At 43.2% G+C, this 21471-nt stretch overlaps 1 protein-coding gene across 1 annotated transcript in view; it reads left to right on the top strand.

Moving 5' to 3' along the window:
* ZNRF3 (zinc and ring finger 3) overlaps window positions 1-21471 on the top strand; it is a 172809-nt gene that overhangs the window by 85048 nt on the left and 66290 nt on the right. The window contains exon 2 of the mRNA XM_030816028.1: window positions 19370-19495. Coding sequence (XP_030671888.1) covers window positions 19370-19495 — 126 coding nt within the window. The remainder of the gene's footprint in view (window positions 1-19369; window positions 19496-21471) is intronic.

The raw sequence follows: 21471 nt of genomic DNA on the forward strand, positions 1-21471 counted from the left end.
TGCCTGTTGTGTTTTATATTTCCTTATTCTTTCTTATAGCTATAATTCCTTTTTTCATCTCCCATAATTCCTAAAACATACATTTAAAAGTCATTGTCAGGTTGAGTATGGTGGCTCACGCCTGTAATCCCAGCACTTTGGGAGGCCAAGGCGGGTGGATCACCTGAGGTTAGGAGTTCAAGACCAGTCTGGCCAACGTGGTGAAACCCTGTCTCTACTAAAAATACAAAATTAGCCGGGCATGGTGGCACACGCCTGTAATCCCAGCTACTTGGGAGGCTGAGGCAGGAGAATAGCTTGAACCCGGGAGGCGGAAGTTGCAGTAAGCTGAGATTGTACCATTGCACTCCAGCCTGGGTGACAAGAGCAAAACTCTGTCTCAAAAAAAAAAAAATAAATAAAGTCATTGTCAGACTGCCCTATTTTCATTTAATCTCAAATAAATTAACCCCCCAGTGTCGATTTTGTTGGCTGTCTTCTTGAGTTTTCCTTTGGTATTTTGGAAATTGTGTTTGGAAACTCACGGAGTCAGAGTTAGTTTGGAGGAAGTGGTCTTCTCTGTACCATCCCTCCCCCAACAGCCTTGTGGTTACTTCTCCAAGGACCTGTAAGCCTATAACAGGTCTCATAGTGACATGTCAGGGCCCCCAGGACATACAGACACAGATAAACTTCAGTCTTCATACCTCCAGGTGGTCTTGGCCCACATGTGCGCTGTAGATTGTACATGCTTCTTCGTAACATCCTAGGCTTCACTGTGAGCTGTAATTGTCAGATGTTTTCAGTCTCCTTTCACAGCTGGGGCAGCCTAGCCCAAACTTTGGTTTTAAGTAAGGACAGTGGCTCCCATCCCGCCCCACTTGGGCTACTTTTAGTTCCCAGTCCATCAGAATAGAGTTCCTAGCACCACCACCTACATTCAGACTCAAAGCACAGCAGGACTGTGGCTTCAGCATTCATCTTTGCTTTATTCTGTTCTGTTCTTTTTTCCCCCATATGTTTATCTTGTTTTTAAGCATAATTTACACCTTTCATTTTCTTTTTGTATTTGATGTTTGGAATGGAGGGGAGGGAAACTGAATCAAAAATAAACTTATACACTGAGCAGAAGGTGATATGTAAAGGAGGTTAAGGACAGAGTCAAGCCTAGTGAGGGTAGATAATTCCAGGCAGAGGGAACAAAAGCAAGTGCAAAAAACCTATGGTAGGCAGGCCTGGCATGTGGGAGGAGCAGCAGGGAGGCCAGTGTGGCTGGAACAGGGTGAACAAGAAAGAGACTGGCAGAAGAGAGGGGTCAAAGGTCATGGCAGGTCAGACACAGGATTTTCCAGGGCTTCATAAGTCAGCTAGGAAGCCAGTGGTAACTTGCACAGAGTAGTGACATGGCATGACTTGTATTTTAACAGGATTGCTCTGGCTGCTGTATTTGAGAAAAGACTGGGGAAGGGGCAGTGTCAGGGAGTAGAAGAGTTGAGGGAGAGCAGTTAGGAGCTCTGGCAGTAACCCAGAGGAGAAGTGAAGGGGGCTTGGAACAGGGTGGAAGCAGGGGAGGTGGTGGAAAGTGGTTGGGTTCTGAATAGGTTTTGTAGGTAGAGTCAGCAGAATTTGCTGAAGGGTTGGATGTGGGTAGGGGAGAAAGGAAGCAAGGATGACTCCAAGGAATGAAATGCCATTACTTGAGAAGAGGAACATGACAGAAAAGGTTTGTTTTGGAGGAAGCTCAGTTTTAAACAATGAAATGAAAATTAGCCCTTCTTCCCCGACTACAAAGATATGATAATTACTGTAAGACTCAAAAGAAGACTGAAGACTGTTATTCAGAATATAGAAAGAACTCTGAAAATTCAGTAAGTACACAACCCGATTAAAAGCCGGTAAAGGATTTGAATAGAGACTTTACAAAGAAGAGACAGGGATGGCAAATAAACACATGAAAAGTTGCTCAACAACATTGGGCATCAGTAAATGCAAAATAAAACCACAATGAGATACTGCTACGTGCCACTAGAATGGCTAAAATTAAAAGGCTGATAATAAAAAGTGTCAATGAGGAAGTGAAACAATGGGAACTCTCATACATTGCTTTTGGTAATCCAAAATGGCACAGTTCCTTTGGAAAAGTTTGGAATTTCTTATAAAGCTCAACATACACCTACCATGTGATCCAGATATTCCACTCCTAGGTATTTACACAAGAGAAATAAAAACATTTGTCTATGCAAACCTACTCAAATGTCCATGGTATCTTTATTTGTAATAGTGAAAAAGCGGAAACAATCCAATGTCCATCAACAGATGAGTGAATGAAAAGTGGTTCACTCATGCAGTGGACCACTACTCTGGAATAAGCAGCAAAACACTGATACATAGGTGAACGTCAAGAACATGATGCTGAATCAAAGGACCCAGGGTTATTCCCTTCCACCAAAAAAAGAGTGCATGATACATCATGTTTCTGTTTATGTGGAATTCCAGAAATTATAAACCAACTTATATAGTAACAGAAATCAGATCAGTGATAGTCTGGGTATGGGGTGGAAGAAGAAATGGACCATCAGGGAACAAGAAACTTCCTGGGGTGATGAAAATGTTCTGTATCTTGATAGTGGTGGTGGTTTCACAGATGTCTGCACCTGTCAAAACTCACTACACATTGTTATCGGTAAATGATTAGTTTATTGTATATAACTACCTCAATTAAGTCTGTGTTTGTTTTTTTGGGTGTGGTGGCACAAGCCTGTAGTCCCCGCAAGTTGGGAGGCTAAGGTGGAAGGACTGCTTGAGCCCAGGAGTTTGAGGCTGCCGTGAGCTATGATGGTGCCACTGTACCCCAGCCTGGGCAATAGAGCAAGACCCTGTCTCTAAAAAAACATGTTTTTTTAATTGCTGAATTCAGGCTATGAACAATGACAGCATTCTTAAAAGAGAGTCAACAAGTCTACCATGGAGCTCTATGACTCAACCAAAAGTCGTAGTAATTCCGGTGCTGACCACTTGATTATCACCAGCAGCCTCAGTTATGTAGATGGGCTTTTAATTCATAAACAGATGACTTGATGAAGAAAAAAGGGAACTTTACTCTTCTGATTCAGGTATGGCTCAGAACCAGGCCATGAAACACCCAAGGACCTAAGACACAATGCCCTCTTAAGACAGCTAGCATGAAAATGGTTCTTTTCCATGCCTCATACGCCCTAATTGTGGTAGAATAAAGACTGACATCCCATAGGATGTAAGACGTGTGTTTATTAAGGACATTGACTTGTGCCATCTCACTCAGGTGGGGCTGGCACCATTCTTATTTTACAGATGAGGAAACAACCTTGGGGAAATAAAGTAATTGCCTGGAGTAATGGAGCTCAGCTGCATTCTTTTTTAAAAATTAAGAAATTTTTAAGAGATGGTCTCTCTCTCTCTCTGTCATTCAGGCTGGAGTGCAGTGGCACCGTGATAGGTCACCTGTCACCTTGAACTCCTGGGCATAAGCAATCCTCCCACCTCAGCCTCCCGAGCAGCTGGGATTACAGGTTTACACCACCACACCTGCCTAAGTTTTTGTATTTTTTGTACAGACAGGGTTTCTCCATATTGCTGAGGCTGGTCTCAAACTCCTGGCTTCAAGTGATCCCCTTGCCTCGGCCTCCCAAAGTGCTGGGATTACAGGGATAAGCCACTGCGCCCAGCCTGTTATTTTCATCACATGACTCCACTGGTAGATAGTCTTGCCCCACTATATTTTTCCCTTTCTACCCATTTACCATTTATTTGCATAATTCTTTAATAACAGCTTTATTGAGATATAATTCACATACCATATAATTCACCTATATAAAGTGTATAATTCAGTGGCTTTTAGTATATTCAGAGTTGTACAACCATCACCACAATCTATTTTAGAACATTTTAATCACCTCAGAAAGAAACCCTGTACCTTTTAATTCTCACTCCCCTGTCTTCCCATTCTTCTACCTCCCCAGTGCTAGGCAACCACTGATCGACTGTCTCTGCCCTATTCTGGGCTTTCATATAATAGAATCATATAAGATGTGGACTTTTGTGACTAGCTTCTTTTACTCAGCATGTTCTCAAGGTTTATCCCTGTTGTAGCATGCATCAGTACTCTGTTCATTTTTGTGGCCAAATAATATTCCGTGGTGCGGGTTAACCACACTTGATGTTTCCATTCATCGGCTGATGGACATTCACGTTGTTTCCACTCTTTGGTTATTATGAATAGTGCTGCTATGAACGTTCATGTACAAATTTCTGTGGCCATGTTTTCTTTTCTCTTGCGTATATACTTAGGAGTGGAATTGCTGGGTGTCATATGGTCACTCTATGTTTAAGCCTTTGAGGAACTGCCAGACTGTTTTCCAATGTGGCTGCTCCATTCTGCGTTGCCATCAGCAGTGTTTGAGGGTTGTAATTATTCCACATTCTAGCCAACACTTGGTATGACATGATGTCTCATTATGGTTTTGATTTGCATTTCGTTGATGGCTAATGATGTTGAGCATCTTTTAATGTGCTTGTTGACATTTGCATATCTCTTGGAGAAATATGTATTCAGATCCTATGCCCATTTTTAATTGAATAGTTTGTCTTTTTATTGAGTTGTAAAAGTTCACATACATTTTCTTCTGTGGGTTTTATACTTTTAAATTATTTATTTATTTATTTTTAGAGACAGGGCCTTGCTGTCTCCAGGCTGGAGCGCAGTGGAGCCATCATGGCTTAATGCAGCCTCAAACTTGTGGGCTCAATCTTCCTGCCTCAGCCTCCCAAGTAGCCAGGATTACAGGCATGTACCACCACACCTGGCTAATTTTTTAAATGCTTTGTAGAGACAGAGTTTGCTATGTTACTTAGGCTGGTCTCAAACTCCTGAGTTCAAATAATCCTCCTACCTTGGCCTCCCAAAGGGCTGGGATTACAGGCATGAGCCATGGTGCCTGGCCTTTTTTACACTTTCTTGAGTGTATCCTTTACAGCACAAAAGTTTTTAATTTTGATGACGTTCATGTTGTCTATTTTTTCTTTGGTTGCCTATGCTTTTGGTATGATGTCTATTGCCCTACTTTTTGCATGCGAGGTACATGGGCCTCTTTGTATCTGATCATCAGAAATAAAAGCAGGACGGGCAGGATCAGGACTGCCCTTCAGATGAGGTTACATGACTCTTCTAAGGTCACACAGAAGAGGCAGTACTGGGATCCACTGTGGGCCAGTGCGACTCGAAGCCCTTGTTCATCATAGCACACCACAGCATAGCACAGCATCATCAGGGAGTGGAGAATGAGAGGTTCTGCCTTAGGCCCTTCACTAAAGTGCCCGCTCTTAACACTGTGTTGTGAATCCCCTTCTCAGAATGGTTACTTGGCAAATGTTGAATTATTTCTTCCATTTTTGTTTCTATGTTTTTCCAGTGAAAGAAATTAAAAAAAAAGAAAAAGGAATGAACTTAAAATCTTGACTGGAAGGTAATGAACCTGCCTCTCAAGGGCCTGCCTTCCTTTGCATTCAGAAAACTACTCAAGGTTACAACAAACCAATACATCCCATTGGTTCCTTGTAAGAAATTCTCCAAATATCAGGAAACATTGTGGGAAAGGAATGCATCTCTCTCTCTCTCTTTTTTTTTTTTTTTTTTTTGAGACGGAGTCTCGCTTTGTCTTCCAGGCTGGAGTGCAGTGGCGCGATCTCGACTCACTGCAAGCTTCACCTCCCAGGTTCACGCCATACTCCCGCCTCAGCCTCCCAAGTAGCTGGGACTACAGGCGCCCACCATCATGCCTGGCTAATTTTGCTTTTGTATTTTTAGTAGAGATGGAGTTTCACCGAGTTAGCCAGGATGGTCTCTATCTCCTGACCTCGTGATCCGCCCGCCTCGGCCTCCCAAAGTGCTGGGATTACAGGCGTGAGCCACCGTGCCTGGCTAGAATGCATCTCTTTGACCATGCATGTTACTACTTAATACTGCCATTTGTTACTTTTAAACCGTGTTATACATAGAGCCAATTTATGGGAAAAAGCCCTGGTTAGCTTCAAATTTTGGTCACTTGTCCTGTCAGCAGATGCATATACATTTTATAATTGTTTTCAAACTCCTGATTAAACAACATTACAGTGAAGGAGGGCTCAGCTCTTAATCACTGTTCCTTGCCTGGTGTCCAGCCACAAGGTCATTGCTTAGCAAATGTTGGTTTAAATGAGTAGTAGAATCCAAAAAAGAAAAAATCTCCTACTATTCTTACTCTCCAGTCCATTAACTTTGTAAATTCTTTGTTTCCTTTTAGTTTTCATCTAGATACAGATGTGATTTTTATTTATTTTTATTTTTTTGAGACAGGGTCTCACTCTTGTCCAGGCTGGAGCACAGTGGACAGATCACAGCTCACTGCAGCCTCAACCTTCCAGGCTCAAGCAATCCTCCCACCTTGGCCTCTCAAGTAGCAAGGACCACAGGTGCATGCCACCTAATTTTTTAATTTTTGTAGAGACAGGGGTCTCACTGTGTTGCCCATGTTAGTCCCAAACTCCTGGGCTCAAGTAATCCTCCCATCTTGGCCTCCCAAAGTGTCAGATTACAGGCAGATATGATTTTTGAATCTGTACATTAACTTTTCTGAAAATTTTGTACATACTTCTAATACTATGTTATCTTCATTATTATCTTACTGTGCTGACATTACATCCCATAAATTATGCACATTGTTTTTATTATATAGTCTTTGGGGGAACTTTTTTTCTTTCTGAGTTTTCACAGTTTAGAGGAGGACTACTTAAAGATTTCATCATATAAAGTTACTACTTTGGCTGGGTGCAGTGGCTCACGCCTGTAATCCTAGCATTTTGGGAGTCCGAGGCGGGCAGATCATGATGTCAAGAGTTCAAGACCAGGCCGGGCGCAGTGGCTCACGCCTGTAATCCCAGCACTTTGGGAGGCCGAGGCAGGCGGATCACAAGGTCAGGAGTTCGAGACCAGCCTGGCCAATATGGTGAAACCCTGTCGCTACTAAAAATACAAAAGTTAGCCAGGAGTGGTGGCAGACGCGTGTAGTCCCAGCTACTCGGGAGGCTGAGGCAGGAGAATCGCTTGAACCTGGGAGGTGGAGGTTGTAGTGAGCCGAGATTGAGATCAGGCCACTGCACTCCAGCCTGGGAGACAGAGCGATACTCTGTCTCAAAAAAAAAAAAAAAAAGTTGGGCCGGGCGCGGTGGCTCACGCTTATAATCCCAGCACTTTGGGAGGCCGAGGCGGGCGGATCACGAGGTCAGGAAATCGAGACCACGGTGAAACCCTGTCTCTACTAAAAATACAAAAAAACTAGCCGGGCGTGGTGGCAGGCGCCTGTAGTCCCAGCTACTCAGAGAGGCTGAGGCAGGAGAATGGCGTGAACCCGGGAGGCGGAGCTTGCAGTGAGCTGAGATTGCACCACTGCACTCCAGCCTGGGCGACAGAGTGAGACTCCGTCTCAGAAAAAAAAAAAAGAGTTCAAGACCAGCCTGGCCAACATGATGAAACCTCGTCTCTACTAAAAGTACAAAAATTAGCCAAACATGGTGGCGGGTGCCTGTAATCCCAGCTCCTCGGGAAGCTGAGGCAGGAGAATCGCCTGAACCTGGGAGGTTGAGATTGCAGTTAGCTGAGATTGCCCCACTGCACTCCAGCCTGGGCAACAGAGCAAGACTCTGTCCCAAGAAAAAAAAAAATTAATACTTTGAGGTTATTTCCTCGGGGTCTGTTTGAAAAATGAAATTGTGGGGGAAGGACATACAGAGCTTGGGCATTGTCTCATTGCCAGACCGCTTCCCTGAGTTTGAGCCAATTTGCAGCATGGCCAGAATGTGTTTGCCCAAGTTGGGTTTAGAGCTGGTTTACTTGGCTGATTTTGCTATTGTATTCATCACCAATAAGGTGGATGATGATTCTGTTTTCTTACTATAAATTAGTTGCATATATCCCTTAACTCTCAGTCATTTCATTCCTTGCAGTGTATCTTTGTTCTGTACCTGCTCATATGGAGAAGTTTAAAAAATACATTTGTACTTTCTGCCCCACTTTGTCACTGTCTAGTTCACTAATTGTCCTAAAGGAATTGACTTAGCTCATGTTGCTTTATCATTTATAAACATATAAATGAGGCAGAGGTTGCATTGAGCGAAGATCATGCCACTGCACTCCAGCATGGGCAACAGAGCGGGACCCTGTCTCAAAAAATAAATGAATAGGCTGGGTGGCAGGGGTGGGTGGGTTACTTGAGTTGGATCCAGGAGTTTGAGACCACCCTGGACAGCATAGTGAGACACTGTCTCTACTAAAGATGCAAAAATTAGCTGGGCATGGTGGTGCATGCCTGTAATGCCAACTACCTGGGGGACTGAGTCAGGAGGAAGTCCTGGCTGCAGTGAGCCAAGATTGTGCCTCTACATGCCAGCCTGGGTGACAAAGTGAGACCCTGTCTGAATAAAAAATAAATTAATATAGCTTTGGAATTTTTTTCACTTATTTTTCTAGTTTCAGTTCAGCATCATGTAGTTTGAATGATTTGTTGTTTATAGTATTGTATTTCATCTTAATTTAGTAACTCTTTGATGTGTTTAAGCACCTAATCCTTTTCATAATAAGAACGATCAAGTGTCCTTTATAAGTTGCCTTGCAATTTGAAGTAAAACTGTGTCAGTGAATTTCTGTGTAGAGAACAATACTTGTCATATGGTAGGCACATGAGTCACTCTGAGTCACTTCAAGAATGAATTTAGAATTAATTTAGCTTAAGGTTTCTATAGTCTACTGGATACTTAAAAAAAATGTAACTTACGAGGCATCTTCTATTTGAAACTAGCAACAGCCATTCTAAGCGAGTGTTTGTAAAGTCAGACACGAGATATACATGGGGCCATATGTAAGTTTTAACATAATTCTCTGACAAAATGAAATTCTAAGGCATGGGAGATACTCAAGAGAAAAGGTGGGTTTGAAATGCCTGCTGCTTCCCCAAGTTTCTGACAGGTCACTTCTCAGTTGTCCATTTGGTACAGAGGAACGAAATAAGTATAGAGGCTCTTTTTTTTTTTCTCAAAAAAAGTGATACCCACTGGGGGAGACTCCAGCCGAGTGTTCTGAAAGCCAGAGTCCTCAGCCGAGAGAACTCCACAGTCTTCAGGCCGTTCCCAGCTGGAATTCTCTGTGAAACAGCAGCAACCGCCAGCAGCTTTTTGGTGTCTGGGGTAGTTTCTGACCCATCACAGTTCCCCTCATTGCTATGACAACAGGGAGAATAACTATTCAGGTTCTGTTTGATTCTAGATCCAGAAAAAGGTTTAGGCTGTTTGTTCAAAGAGCAAAAGAATTGTCCATTTCTTTGTACATAGAAGAGGGAAAAAAATCCTTATGATTCAAGAGAAAAATGGGTGGGTCTGTCCTTTTTCCATTCCTTCACGTAAATTATAAGTCTTGGTTCTAGCCACCACACCTTTTAAGAAAAGGTCTGGGACTGATGTGAAACTCTGTACCACAGCGACATCCTACCCTGGCCGACAGTGGCAAAAGAACAAAAGGAAGGAAGTTTCCCTTTTAAATCCCCAGGAATTTTTTGATGAGATAATATTACAGAGTGAAATGCCTCATCCTCTTATTAGTTTAGTATTTGGCTCCTGTGTAACAGTAACCCACTTAGAAGCAGGCAGCTCTTTTGAAGTTATTTTAAACTCTCAGCCTAGTGTAGAGATTTGTAACCTTGGATAAAAGCACCACTACCCCTAGTTTCAGTTTTGCCCTTTCAGACATGTGGAAAGTGCACCAGTATATCTCAAGGATTTTGTACTGAAAGCTTCTTAAAGAGCTGGTCTTGGTTTCAAAGTTTGGCTTGATGTACCATACTCAAGGGAACATAGTTCTTTTTCTCCAGATATTTAACCTTGTCTGACATCGTCTTTTGGCTTCGAAGTTCCCCTAGCTTCTTTGTCCATTAACAAAACATGAAACCATGATAGTCAGTCTCACTGGGCTCTGAGGAAGTTGAAGAAAGTTCATCTTCATATTTAAACATAAAACCAGTTGTTTGATACCTGGTACCAGAGATGGCCAGGTATATGCATTGCTTGTTGGTAGCATTTTGCCTTAGTAACTCTATTCAGAAATGCAAGTGGAATGTTGAGTTCCTCTTCTAGAGATTATATCTGTGTCTGGGAGAAAATTGGAGCTTCTCAGAACAATCACCCTGGTTATTGTGTCTGCCATCTCTGTAACCCCCAAATCTATATCACACTGATGTCACCTGGGAGCTATTTTTGGTTGCGAAGGGTGGTGAAAGCTGCTGGTTCTTTCTCTTACCGTGTCTCCCTGAGTCATCCCCAGCCCACGTCCTGGATGGCTCCCAGAACAGCCGTCTCAGACAAAATCTCCCTTCAGATGTCTGCTCCTCAGTGCAAGGGAGCCTGTGGGGTCTCTCTTGGGCCTGATGAAATCCTTCTCTGCCTTTTCCAGTGAGGAGGACCCATAGAATCTGCTGGAACACTTGGAGAAAGGGACTTCTTATTTCCAGCAGTGCATAAAATTTTTGATTAAAATAATTCACGTGTCTGTTTATAAAAAGACAAAGCGTACATCATGGTTTATAATAAAAAAGAGCATCATCTTGTTTCACCTTCACCACCCCTGACTGCTATTCCCAGAGGCAACTATTTTCAATTCTTTAGTGGCTTCTTTTACTCTTCATCTCTGTGATTCTTTCTAAATTTCTGTAACTCTTATAGTCAATTGCAGAATAATTTATTGACCTCCTCCTGTAGAAAAAGATTTTGCTTTTCACTCCCCTCTTCTCATTCCTGCATTCTTCCAATGTAATTATATCACGTAGGTCATACCCTGATTATGGGTTCCAATCCTAGTGTAACTTTTTGTTGTTTTCTGGAGTTAATCATTGCTCCCCTCACCCTGGCCCTCCATTACTTTAGTTTGCTGTAACTATCACTTGTCATCCTCTTGTTCAGAACTATAAAACTCTCCTCAGTACCATCTAACCCACTGGGTAACGAGTCATGTTTTTGTTGTTGTTTGTTTGGCTGTCCTGTAGCCTCATCGTTCTGGCCCCATCTGGACCTGTCATTCAACAGGCTGGTTGCAAAGCCATCGTCCTGGGATTTCTCTTTATTTCTCTAATCTGTGGGAGTCCCTGTGCTTGGATCCCATGCCTGCCTTTTCCTTAGTTTTATTTCCTTGTTTTGTTGTTGCTGACAGCAACTCCTGAAGTTGGACGTGGATGGGAAAATTTGAGACTTGCTTTTTTTAGGGAGGACATCTTCTATTCTCCTTCCCCTTCTACTGTCCTTTCAAGGTGCTGTCATGGTGAAGGGCACCAGTGTTGTGGTCGCTGTGTATAGAAAGCAGTAACCACCCCAGCGTGCTTGGGCTGCTGTGGCCCCACAGCAAGGCCAAGGAGGAGCAGCCTTTGCTCCTATACCATTGCCAGTAAATCTTTTTTGTCCTGGGAATGTCTTTGATGACTCAGTAATCAATAACTGTAAGAGCTAGGTCTTTCAAACTTCATGCAGCAAGTTAATTAAATCCTGACCTATTTGCCCTGGTCCCTCACTTAGCAGAGCAGAGACCCAAGTGGCTCACCAAAAACAGCAAGAGACATGGCAGCAGGCCTGCCTCCAGGCCAGAGGTCATTTGTTCAGCCAGCAGTCATTTATTGAGCACCTGTTGGGTGCAAAGCTCTGTGTAGGGTGAAAGGGGACTTCTGAATAAGACTGTTTTTCTAGAAGTAGGTGCCCATCTTAGAGGGGAGGCTGTAGGAACCAGTAAGCACCATACAAAGCATTTGAGAATCAAGAAGTATTAGTTCATTCAAGAAAGCTCCATGGAAGGAGTAACATTTAAGTTGGTCTTGAAGGGCAAAGTATTCTAGGCAAAGGCATAAAATGCAAATGAACATGACAGGTCTAGAGAAGGTGAAGGAGAGAGCTTTCCCATTGATAGAATGTCTACTGGTGTTACTATGTTGATGTATTTTATCTCATTTAATCTTTAAGGATGTCTGTATTTGTCCATATCAGTTAAGACAGATGCTACAGTCTCCATTTTACAGATAGGAAAATCCATATGGAAAACAGATAGGGGCATAGAGTGTGGAAGTACAGGCATTGGAGACTCAGAAGGGTGGGTGGAGGAGGGGAAGGGGAATGGATTATGGGAAATTACTTAATGGGTACCATTTACATTATTCAGGTGATGGATACACTAAAAGCCCAGATTTCCCCACTACACAATATAGCCATGTAACAAAATCACACTTCAATTTATACAAATAATTTTTAAAATCAAGGTTATAGAAATCAACTCATCTGCCTAGGTGATGTGCCTCATAAAAGGCAGAAGTGAGATTTCAACACAAGATTGCATGATCTCAAATCTCATTCCTTCCTTCCCAAAATATCCCTTGGAACAAAATAAGGAGTGAGAGGGTAAGAGCCACAGTTTCATAATAATGTCAAACTCTTGATAAAGGAGTGAGTAGGCATTTTCCTTCAGTTGACTTAAGCAAGATGTCAAGTATCCCAAAGTTATTGCACAAAGAGCAAAAGTAAAACAAAATCAAAGTTATAACCCAGGACATATTTTCTGTTATATTCCTGCACTTTCATTGTAGCTTATTAATTATTTGCATAAAGTTCTTCTGTGAATCTGCCCCAGAAGTTTTGCTTGTCTTCTCATTTCAAGCCATCCTTCCCCTTAGTATTCTCTGTTGGATGGAGTCTTGGTTCCAGTCTAGGGTTTCCATGTCTATTTGATTTTTTTCTTTATGTTTTCATTAGTAGTTCATTCTGATGTCCTTGAGTTCTTACACACAATTCAGCTGTTTTTAATCTTCTTAAAAAGAATAAGGCAAAAACATAAATGTCAAGCGTCTGACTAGGAAAGCCCTACCCATCCAAATATTTTAAGAAAATCAACTCAGGAATGCCTGTAACTTTTAAATGCTTATATGCTACATTAAGTTCAAAATTAACATGCTTGAACACCATACACTGAAGTATCATACGATGAATTTTGAATGATTAGGCATTCAGAACTACACAGGTCTTATATGTAGTCAGTGTCTATATGTCGCTGGCTAGTGTTAGCATGGGTGAATAACATGCCTGGTTTTTACCTGATGACTGCAGGGATGGCGTGGAAGCAGTGTCTAGCTGAAACTTTGGGAGAGTTTAGGAATTTCTTACAGAGAAGGTTCTTATTCTCTACAGATTATTGTTATCCAGATAAGGACCTTGGGATCTTTTAAAATTAGAGGCTAATAATTCTTTTTTATCTTTTTAAAAAAATTGAGACGCAGTCTTGCTATGTTGGCCAGGCTGGTCTCGAACTCCTGGGTTCAAACCATCCTCCCACCTCAGCCTCCCAGTAGCTGGGATTATAGGTGTGTGTCACTATGCCTGGCTTAGGGCCTAGTATTTCTTAGGAGAAAGTAGAAATAAAGGTTTCATTGGGGCTATATCTTAAAAAATAAAAATGAAAGTAATGGTTTATATTTAAATTATAATTGCAGCCTTGTACTGATTTTTGAGAATAAACAAAGATTGAATCTCTTGTGGGCAGTGCGGGGATATTCTCAGCAAAATTGTATAAGACTGTGCATATGGCATCCTTCACTTAGGTTTGAGTTCAACCGGGTGCGATGGCTCATGCCTGTAATCCCAGCACTTTGGGAGTCCAAGGTGGGTGGATCACCTGAGGTCAGGAATTTGAGACCAGCCTGGCCAACATGGTGAAACCCTGACTCTACTAAAAATACAAAAATTAGCTGAGCGTGGTGGCAGGCACCTCTAATCCCAGCTACTCAGGAGGCTGAGGCAAGGGAATTGCTTGAACCCGGGAGGCAGAGGTTGCAGTGAGCCGAGATCGCGCCACTGTGCTCCAGCCTGGGCAATGGAGACTCCGTCTAAAAAAAAAAAAAGTTGTTTTCCAATTGAGAGGACTCTCACTTTTTCCAAAGGTCTCTCTTAATCCTTTGATCATTCTCTGTGGAAGCTCCCATGCGTGTTTCTTCTTCTTTAATCCTTAACTAGATTGTTTGCCATTGGCTTTGAGTGGAATCCAGTTGTTGACTAATAGGACTTTCATGTACTCTGTTAAATTCTGCATTGGTTGCTGATTTGCAGTTCTAGTTTGCAACTTATTTACATAGTTTAGTCACTATATCATCTGATATTCCAACAATTAGCAGGAGTTCATTGTTGGATTAAATATGAGATTAAAATGTGTAAACCGGTCAGGCGCAGCAGCTCACACCTGTAATTCCAGGACTTTGGGAGGCTGAGGCGGAAGGATTGCTTGAGCCTAGGAGTTCAAGACCAGCCTGGGCAACATTGTGAGACCTGTCTCTACAAAAAAAAAAAAAAAAGTCAATAAATGAGGTGGCAGGATTGCTTGAGCCTAGGAGGTTGAGGTTGCAGTAAGCTGTGATCGCGCCACTGCACTCCCATCTGGGTGGCAGAATGAGACCCTGCCTTAAAAAAAAAAAAAAAAAAAAAAAAGTGTTAACATTGTAGATGTCCAGTTAATAGGAAAGGCCTCTGTTTCACTTTTCCCATAAAATGCAAACAAAATGGTGTGTTCATTTGCATTTTATGCCTTTGCCTAGAATACTCCATCCTTGGGACAGGTCAGTTCACTAAAGAATATTTTCACATAATGACTACTTCTGCTTCTCTATAAAAACGTCTCCTGAGCTCATAACTTGGAGCCCTTGGGAAAAGAGAACCTCAGGGTGGAAACGGCTGGAGGCCTAGGGTGGCCAATGCTGTCGTCAGGGGCCAGCTGACAGAGACCTGAATCGTATAATATGATATTCAATAGGTGGGTCAAAGGAGCCTGTTAGATTGAATTAACAGACCTGCACTGGAGATGTAAACTGGAATAAGGAGCTCAGGAGAGAAGGAACTTAGGGTGGAAGTGGGAAGGTGGAATGGATGGTGAGGTAAGTTTTTTATCCTCTGAGATGTGATCTTAGTGGCTTCTTTACCCTCCACAAGAGAGTGAAGCGTCCTTCCCACTGGCACTTTAGAAAAATTCCTTTTAGTTTTAAAGGCTTTCATTCCTGTTCAGAAGTCAGTGCCCTTGACGGGGTTGATGTGTTGAGCTGCTAACAGTCACCCACCCCAGTGTTGGGAAGATTTGATAGAGGAGTTTGGAGGAGAGTGGGAAGGAATGACTGCTTAGGAGGGGAGAGAGCCTGGCAATGAAGTGTGGCCCAGGGCACCAGCCTGACAGCCCCAGGGGACCCTGACAGCGCCGAGGGACCCCTGGGTGTGTTTGAGGCTTACATAGTTCAGATTTCTGCATGCCTGGACACGCTCTCCACATGCCTTTCCTGAGGCCGTGTGTTCTGCTCCTCCAAGAGAGTAAGCCTGTGGCCTGGTCAGGCCCACTTCCACCTCACTGGCTGCAGAGGGTCAGACCTCGGCTTTGGCTTCAGCTGCCTCTTGGTTTCCATTCCTTGTCTTCTCCCTGTCCTCCACATCTGCCGCTCTCCCAAGCCTCGTCTTTTCTCCAGCTGCCCTCGACTGTCCCTCCATTTCTTTCTACCATGGCCTTAAGTCTTTGCATCATGGATGTTCAGCATTTGCAGACATTTAGCTTTACCTCATGTCATATTCACTGTAGGTTTATTGCCATGCGTGTGTATGTGTTCTCCCTAACTTAGCATCTCTCAAAGTGTGTCCCATGAAATCGTGTGATCAGATTAAATGCAAAACAAGTTTATAAACAAAGGGTAGGAAATGATGGTTTTAGCAAAGGTTAAAAGCCTTTTTAAACCATTGGCCACTGCAGAGCTTTAATTCACACATGTAGATCCTGAGTCCCTGTGAAGAGCTTCTCAGTGTTATTTACTTGTGCAAGAACCTGTTTTTCATCTTGTGGTAGGTAGTATTCTGCAGGACCCAGTTTCCTGAAGGGCTGCTGGAATTCACTTAGGCTCCGGAAGGATAGAAACCACATTGTCCTTCACTGTGGGATCCCCGTGTTAGCTGAGGGCAGCGCTAGGCAGGGTGTAAGTCATTCCTGAGTAAGCTCTTAGGACAGTTGCTTTTTTTTTTTTTTTTTTAACCTTTTAATTGTGGAATTCATATAAAATTCACCATTTTAATCATTTTAAAGCATGAAATTAAGTGGCATTTAATATGTTCACAATGTTGTGCAATCTTCACCACCATCTAGTTCTAGAACGTTTTCATCACCCAAAAGGAAGCCCTGTACCCACTGAGCAGTCACTCCTTATTTGCCCCCTCCCTGCTGCCCTTGGCAACCACTAGTCTGCTTTCTGTCTCAATGGTTTTGCCTCTTCTGGACATGTAATGGAATCATACAATATGCGGTGTTTTGTGCCTGGCTTCTTTCTTTAGTAAAGTTTTGATACAGATGCAAAGTCTTAGACCCAGATGATACCTATGCTCCTCCAAAGCAACCCTTTATCATTGGCCAAACCCCATAAATGTATAAGTAACCAAAAGCAGCCATTCATCTGGAAACCTCCAAGTTGCGTGGCCAGGTTAAAAATACCTTGGAATACTGGTTGCCGTTAATACCATGATTTGACCTGGGACTTCAGGAAGCTGGCTGAGCTGTGCTGGAGTGAGCCGGGTCTTGAGCCCTTTCCTGGAGGTCAGAGGTGCCTGAGCTGTTGACATAATTGGCTCATCCCTCTTGCTCATCCTTTTTCTAGTTGGAGGTCTCAGCATTTCAGACTACTCATTGTTTAATAACTGTAGAACATTCTAGAGTGGGCTGAATCCCGCAGGGGCACCCTGGAGGAAAGGTTGCAGCACCCACGGCACCGCAGAACCTCCATTGGCCCTTCAGGCAAATTCCATGAGCCTGAAAGCTCCTGCAAAGTTAGATCCCAGGGCCCTCTGTCTCATATCTTGGAATTCCCAAGGGGTGGGGTATCTCTCACCCACTATAAAGACAGCTGCTGGCCGCCCAGTGCTCAGCAGTGGTGACCTCTCACCTGCCTTATGAGCTTGTGCAACCCCTTTCCTGTTGTTTCATTGAATTGTCAAGGATCTCTCATTTTTGGCCTGCACCCTTTGCCCTCCACTCGTTGCTGTCTCTGGAGTCCAAGAATACCACTGCTTGAAGAGGTTACCTGCCTGCCTAAAATAACTTCTTTCAGTGCACAATCTTCTGCCTAAGAACCTGTAATACTGTCTTGGTGTCCAGACTCCATCCTGGTTTTTGAGCCCTTCTCTTTCCTTCTCAGTGTAGACAGTGACCCTTCCTACTCATCAGACTGGATGCATCCTTTTCTCCCCTCTATATCATCTCTTAGCAACTCCTCCCCAGACTTGGAACTGACCTCCCTCTCTCATTTTGCCCTGATCAGTCTAACTCTTCCTTCTAAGCTCACTCGAGGCTCAGCAGCTGCGCAAAGCCTCCCCAAACATTCTAGCAACTCTTGCTGCCTGCACCAAACTCATGTTATGCTTGAATACCACAGGATTTAGAGCTGGAAACTTTTGTTTCTAAGGATTTTATCTCTTAGTCTTCCCCTGTCAGATGGTCAGCTCTCAGAGGAAGGGAAGATAAAGTAAGCAAGTGGAGTGGGAAGGCACTGGATTGTGAATCCAAGGGCCTGGTCACCTCTGGGTGTGCCACATACTGGCTGTGTCTTGGAAAAGCCACTTGTCTTGGATTTCTGTTCTCATCTGTAAAACAAGTAGGGGATAATGTGGGCGTATTAATTTCCTATTTGCTGCTGTAACAAGTTTCTACAAACTTAGTGGCTTAAAGCAACACAAATTCATTCTCTTACAGTTCTGGAGGTCAGAAGTCCCAAACAGGTCTTCAGGGCTACATTCTTTTTTTTTTTTTTTTGAGACGGAGTCTTGCTTTGTCGCCCAGGTTGGAGTGCAGTGGCGTGATCTCGGCTCACTGCAAGCTCCGCCTCCCAGGTTCACGCCATTCTCCTGCCTCAGCCATTCCGAGTAGCTGGGACTACAGGCGAACACCACCACGCCCGGCTAATTTTTTCTATTTTTAGTAGAGACAGGGTTTCACCGTGTTAGCTAGGATGGTCTCGATCTCCTGACCTCATGATCCGCTTGCTTCGGCCTCCCAGAGTGCTGGGATTACAGGCGTGAGCCACCGCGCCCGGCCCCAGGGCTACATTCTTTCTGGAAGCTTGAGGGGAGAATCCATTTTTTCATCTTTGTCAGCTTCTAGAGGCCATCCTCATTTCTTGATTAATGGCCCCCTCCTCCACCTTCAAAGCACATCGGCCTCTGCTTCTGTCATCACATCTGTTCTCTGTCTTTCTCATGCTTTCCTGCTTCCCTTATAAGGACCTTTGTGATTGCACTGGACCAACCCGGATAATTCAGGAATCTGTCCATCTCAAACTCAATCACATCTGCAAAGTCTTCTGCTGTGTAAGGTAACTTATGCACAGGTTCTGGAGATTACGACGTAGATATCTTGGGGGCCATATTCTGTCTAGAGTGCATTCTTAGGTCTCTTGTGTTTCTAACTTGTCATGAATCTAAAGACGTATTTCTTCCACGGATTTAAGAGCTTAGCACACACAGTGCTAGGCTTATCAGCTTCTTGATAAGTTATGTTTATCCCTGAGGATTTCCTCTTCTCAGATTGTTATTAGGGATTCTAGGGCCTGGTACCACTCAATGATAGAACTGTGAGCACAAACCTTAGGGTTGTTCTGGTTTGATTGCACTTTTCGCACACAGAAATTTGACACTGCTTATCTGCCCATCTTTGATTTTGTGCTTCGCAAATTTTGAAAAGACCTCAAAGAATTTTATCTGTTTCCCAGTAACCAGGGGTAGCCTTTAAACAGCCTGTTAATTACACTGGTGATTTCTGTGGTCTCTGCATAGAGTCCAGGATGTGTTTCCAGATCCTCTTGCGTAAGTTGAAGTAGACATGTTGTTGAAGTCTAGAAGCCAAACAATCTTGGATACTAACCTAGCTAGTCTCGTCTGTAATTGCTACTTAGTGTTAAATTTATGGTATTTCACAGCAATTTAGATGGGCATTTATATGGGAATTGTGCTGTTTTCTTTCCCTAGATCCTATTGGGCAGTTTCCACCTTGGATCACCATCACTTACAAGGCAGTAAAAAAGCATGCATAACATACATTTATAATGGCTCTATTGTGTTCTCCTCAGTGCTCAGCTCATTGTGCTGAAATAAAATTCCCCTTGGGTTGAAAAACTGTCCCCACTCTTAAAATTTTAAGTTTTGGCATTACTTTTGGCTATAGCATCTGAGAAATACACAGTATGAATCAAGCAAATGTGTAGCTTGCCTGCTGAAGTTTTCTTTCCATTTTATTTCCTAGATGCACCCACTGGGCCTATGTAATAACAATGACGAAGAGGACTTGTATGAATATGGCTGGGTAGGAGTGGTGAAGCTGGAACAGCCAGAATTGGACCCGAAACCATGCCTCACTGTCCTAGGCAAGGTAAGCACCAGGCCCTTGGAATTACTGTGTTTCTGGTTGGTGTTTTCCACTCTTTCATTTCAGCATTCCTCAAATAGTTGATTATGGAGAAGAGCCATGCTGGCACAGTGCTCCTTCCCGGCTGAAGTTGCATGAGGTGGGGACTGAGACATGCCTTGCCGTGGCCCACCAGTGTTTACAAGCCCATACTGAAAGAGACTGCCAGTCTCAGAGTGGGCTCTACCTTCTTGTCCATTGTGTGGCCTTGGGCAAGTTGCTTCCCTTCAAGGAGTCTTAGTCTCTTGTCTGTGAAATGGGCTAATAATAGAGATTCACTATACTTTATCTTACACCGTTGGGGCCAGATGTTTCAGAATTCTGAGATTTGGGGGGTTTAAAAAGGCATTAAGGGGTATAGATTTTATATTAAGTAACCTCCAAGAGACCTGGGGAAGCACTCAGTAACCAAAACATTCACATTTGTATAGCAAACCATAGAGATCGTCACATTAAGTGGGATAACTAAAATCTAAATAGCCTTGTGTTAGTTCACGGCAGCTTTGCCTCCAGATGAGTTCAGGTCCATTAAGTTTTGCTGCCAAGTAAGTTATGGGAAAATGTTTCGGTTTTAGAGCTTTTTTTGGTTTCAGAATGGCAGACAGCAATTATGGTCCTGTATTAGAACTTACCTCATAGGTGGTTAGGAGGTGAGATGAGATGCAAACGCCTTACACAAGAGTAAGCCCTCAATAAACGTTTGCTGCCATTGGCTACCATCACTCCATTTAGAAGTACTAAAAAAGACTTTTTAGCCAAGAGGGTCAGCATTACTTTGACTGCAGTATAAGATAGAAATAAATTTACTTTGGAAAGCCACTCATCAACAGTCTTAAAATATGACAGGTAACAACCTGTTTTAAACTGGATTTTGTTTAAACTGCATCATTTTGTTAAAAGGAAAGGTTCAGAGAAGGTGATTTGAATTTTGGCTGGGAGAAAGGTGGTCTCTCCTAAGGATAGTGGTACTGACTGGATATCTTTTATATTCTCAAAAGCTGCCATTCTAGGTACCATGGGGAGAGAGCTGGGGCAAAAAAACTGTCCTGGTTCCTAACCTCTTGAGGCTGTCTTGAGAAATCCAGGAGAGAGAAGGGGTGGTTTTGAAGCAGGGTGCTAGAGAGGGGAGACTTTCCAGACTTAAAGTAGCCCCTGCCAGTGTCTCCTGAAAGACCTTTGGCTCCAGGTACCCTCACAGGTCTAATCTGTTTGTGGTTTTTGCATCCCTCTTGTCTTCTGAATAACTCCAAGTCACTTGTCAAGTTCGCCTGCCCTTTAGTTGGAAAAAATAACCCCACAGGAATTATTAGCTGTTTGCTTTACAGTTCACAAAGTTGAATCGAGGTGTTTTAGGTGGCTCAGGCCCTGATACTTCATCATTTAAATAATTGGCCAGAGCTGCTTAGTGGTGGTAGGAGAGCAATGACACCCTTGAGAATATTTTAGTGTTTTCCTCGGAGAAATGCCAGCTACATCTACAGGGTAGGAACAGTGCTTTCCTTGTAGGTATTACGCTCCTAATACAACATTTTCTCCTGTACTTTAACTGCTGCTATGCAGGAATCGGCTCCTTGGTTTCATTTGCTTTGCCCCGGTGGTGGGGCTCCATCTTTGTGTCTCTCGCATCTATAAATGGGTTGGAACAGGGATCACAGGGTCACCCTATAGTTCTCCCATGGTTTAGTGGTGGGGAAACTTGCTGAAGTCACTCGGAGAACCCAACTATTTCCTCCTCTGCCTGGAACAACCATGCAGTGGTTTTACTTGGAGAGTTTTGTATGATTTGGCCTGCTGGCCTGTGATGCCAGGGGGAATAAAAAACCCTAGGCATATATTGAATCATTAAGTGCTTCTTAAGTTTATTCAGTCACCAAATATTTATTGGATGCAGGGGCCCAGAAGCTGAGCATGTGGTTTTACCTGCTTGCAAGCAGCAGCCC

Source organism: Nomascus leucogenys, chromosome 7b (genome assembly GCF_006542625.1).
Source record: "Nomascus leucogenys isolate Asia chromosome 7b, Asia_NLE_v1, whole genome shotgun sequence".
NCBI classification, from domain to species: domain Eukaryota; kingdom Metazoa; phylum Chordata; class Mammalia; order Primates; family Hylobatidae; genus Nomascus; species Nomascus leucogenys.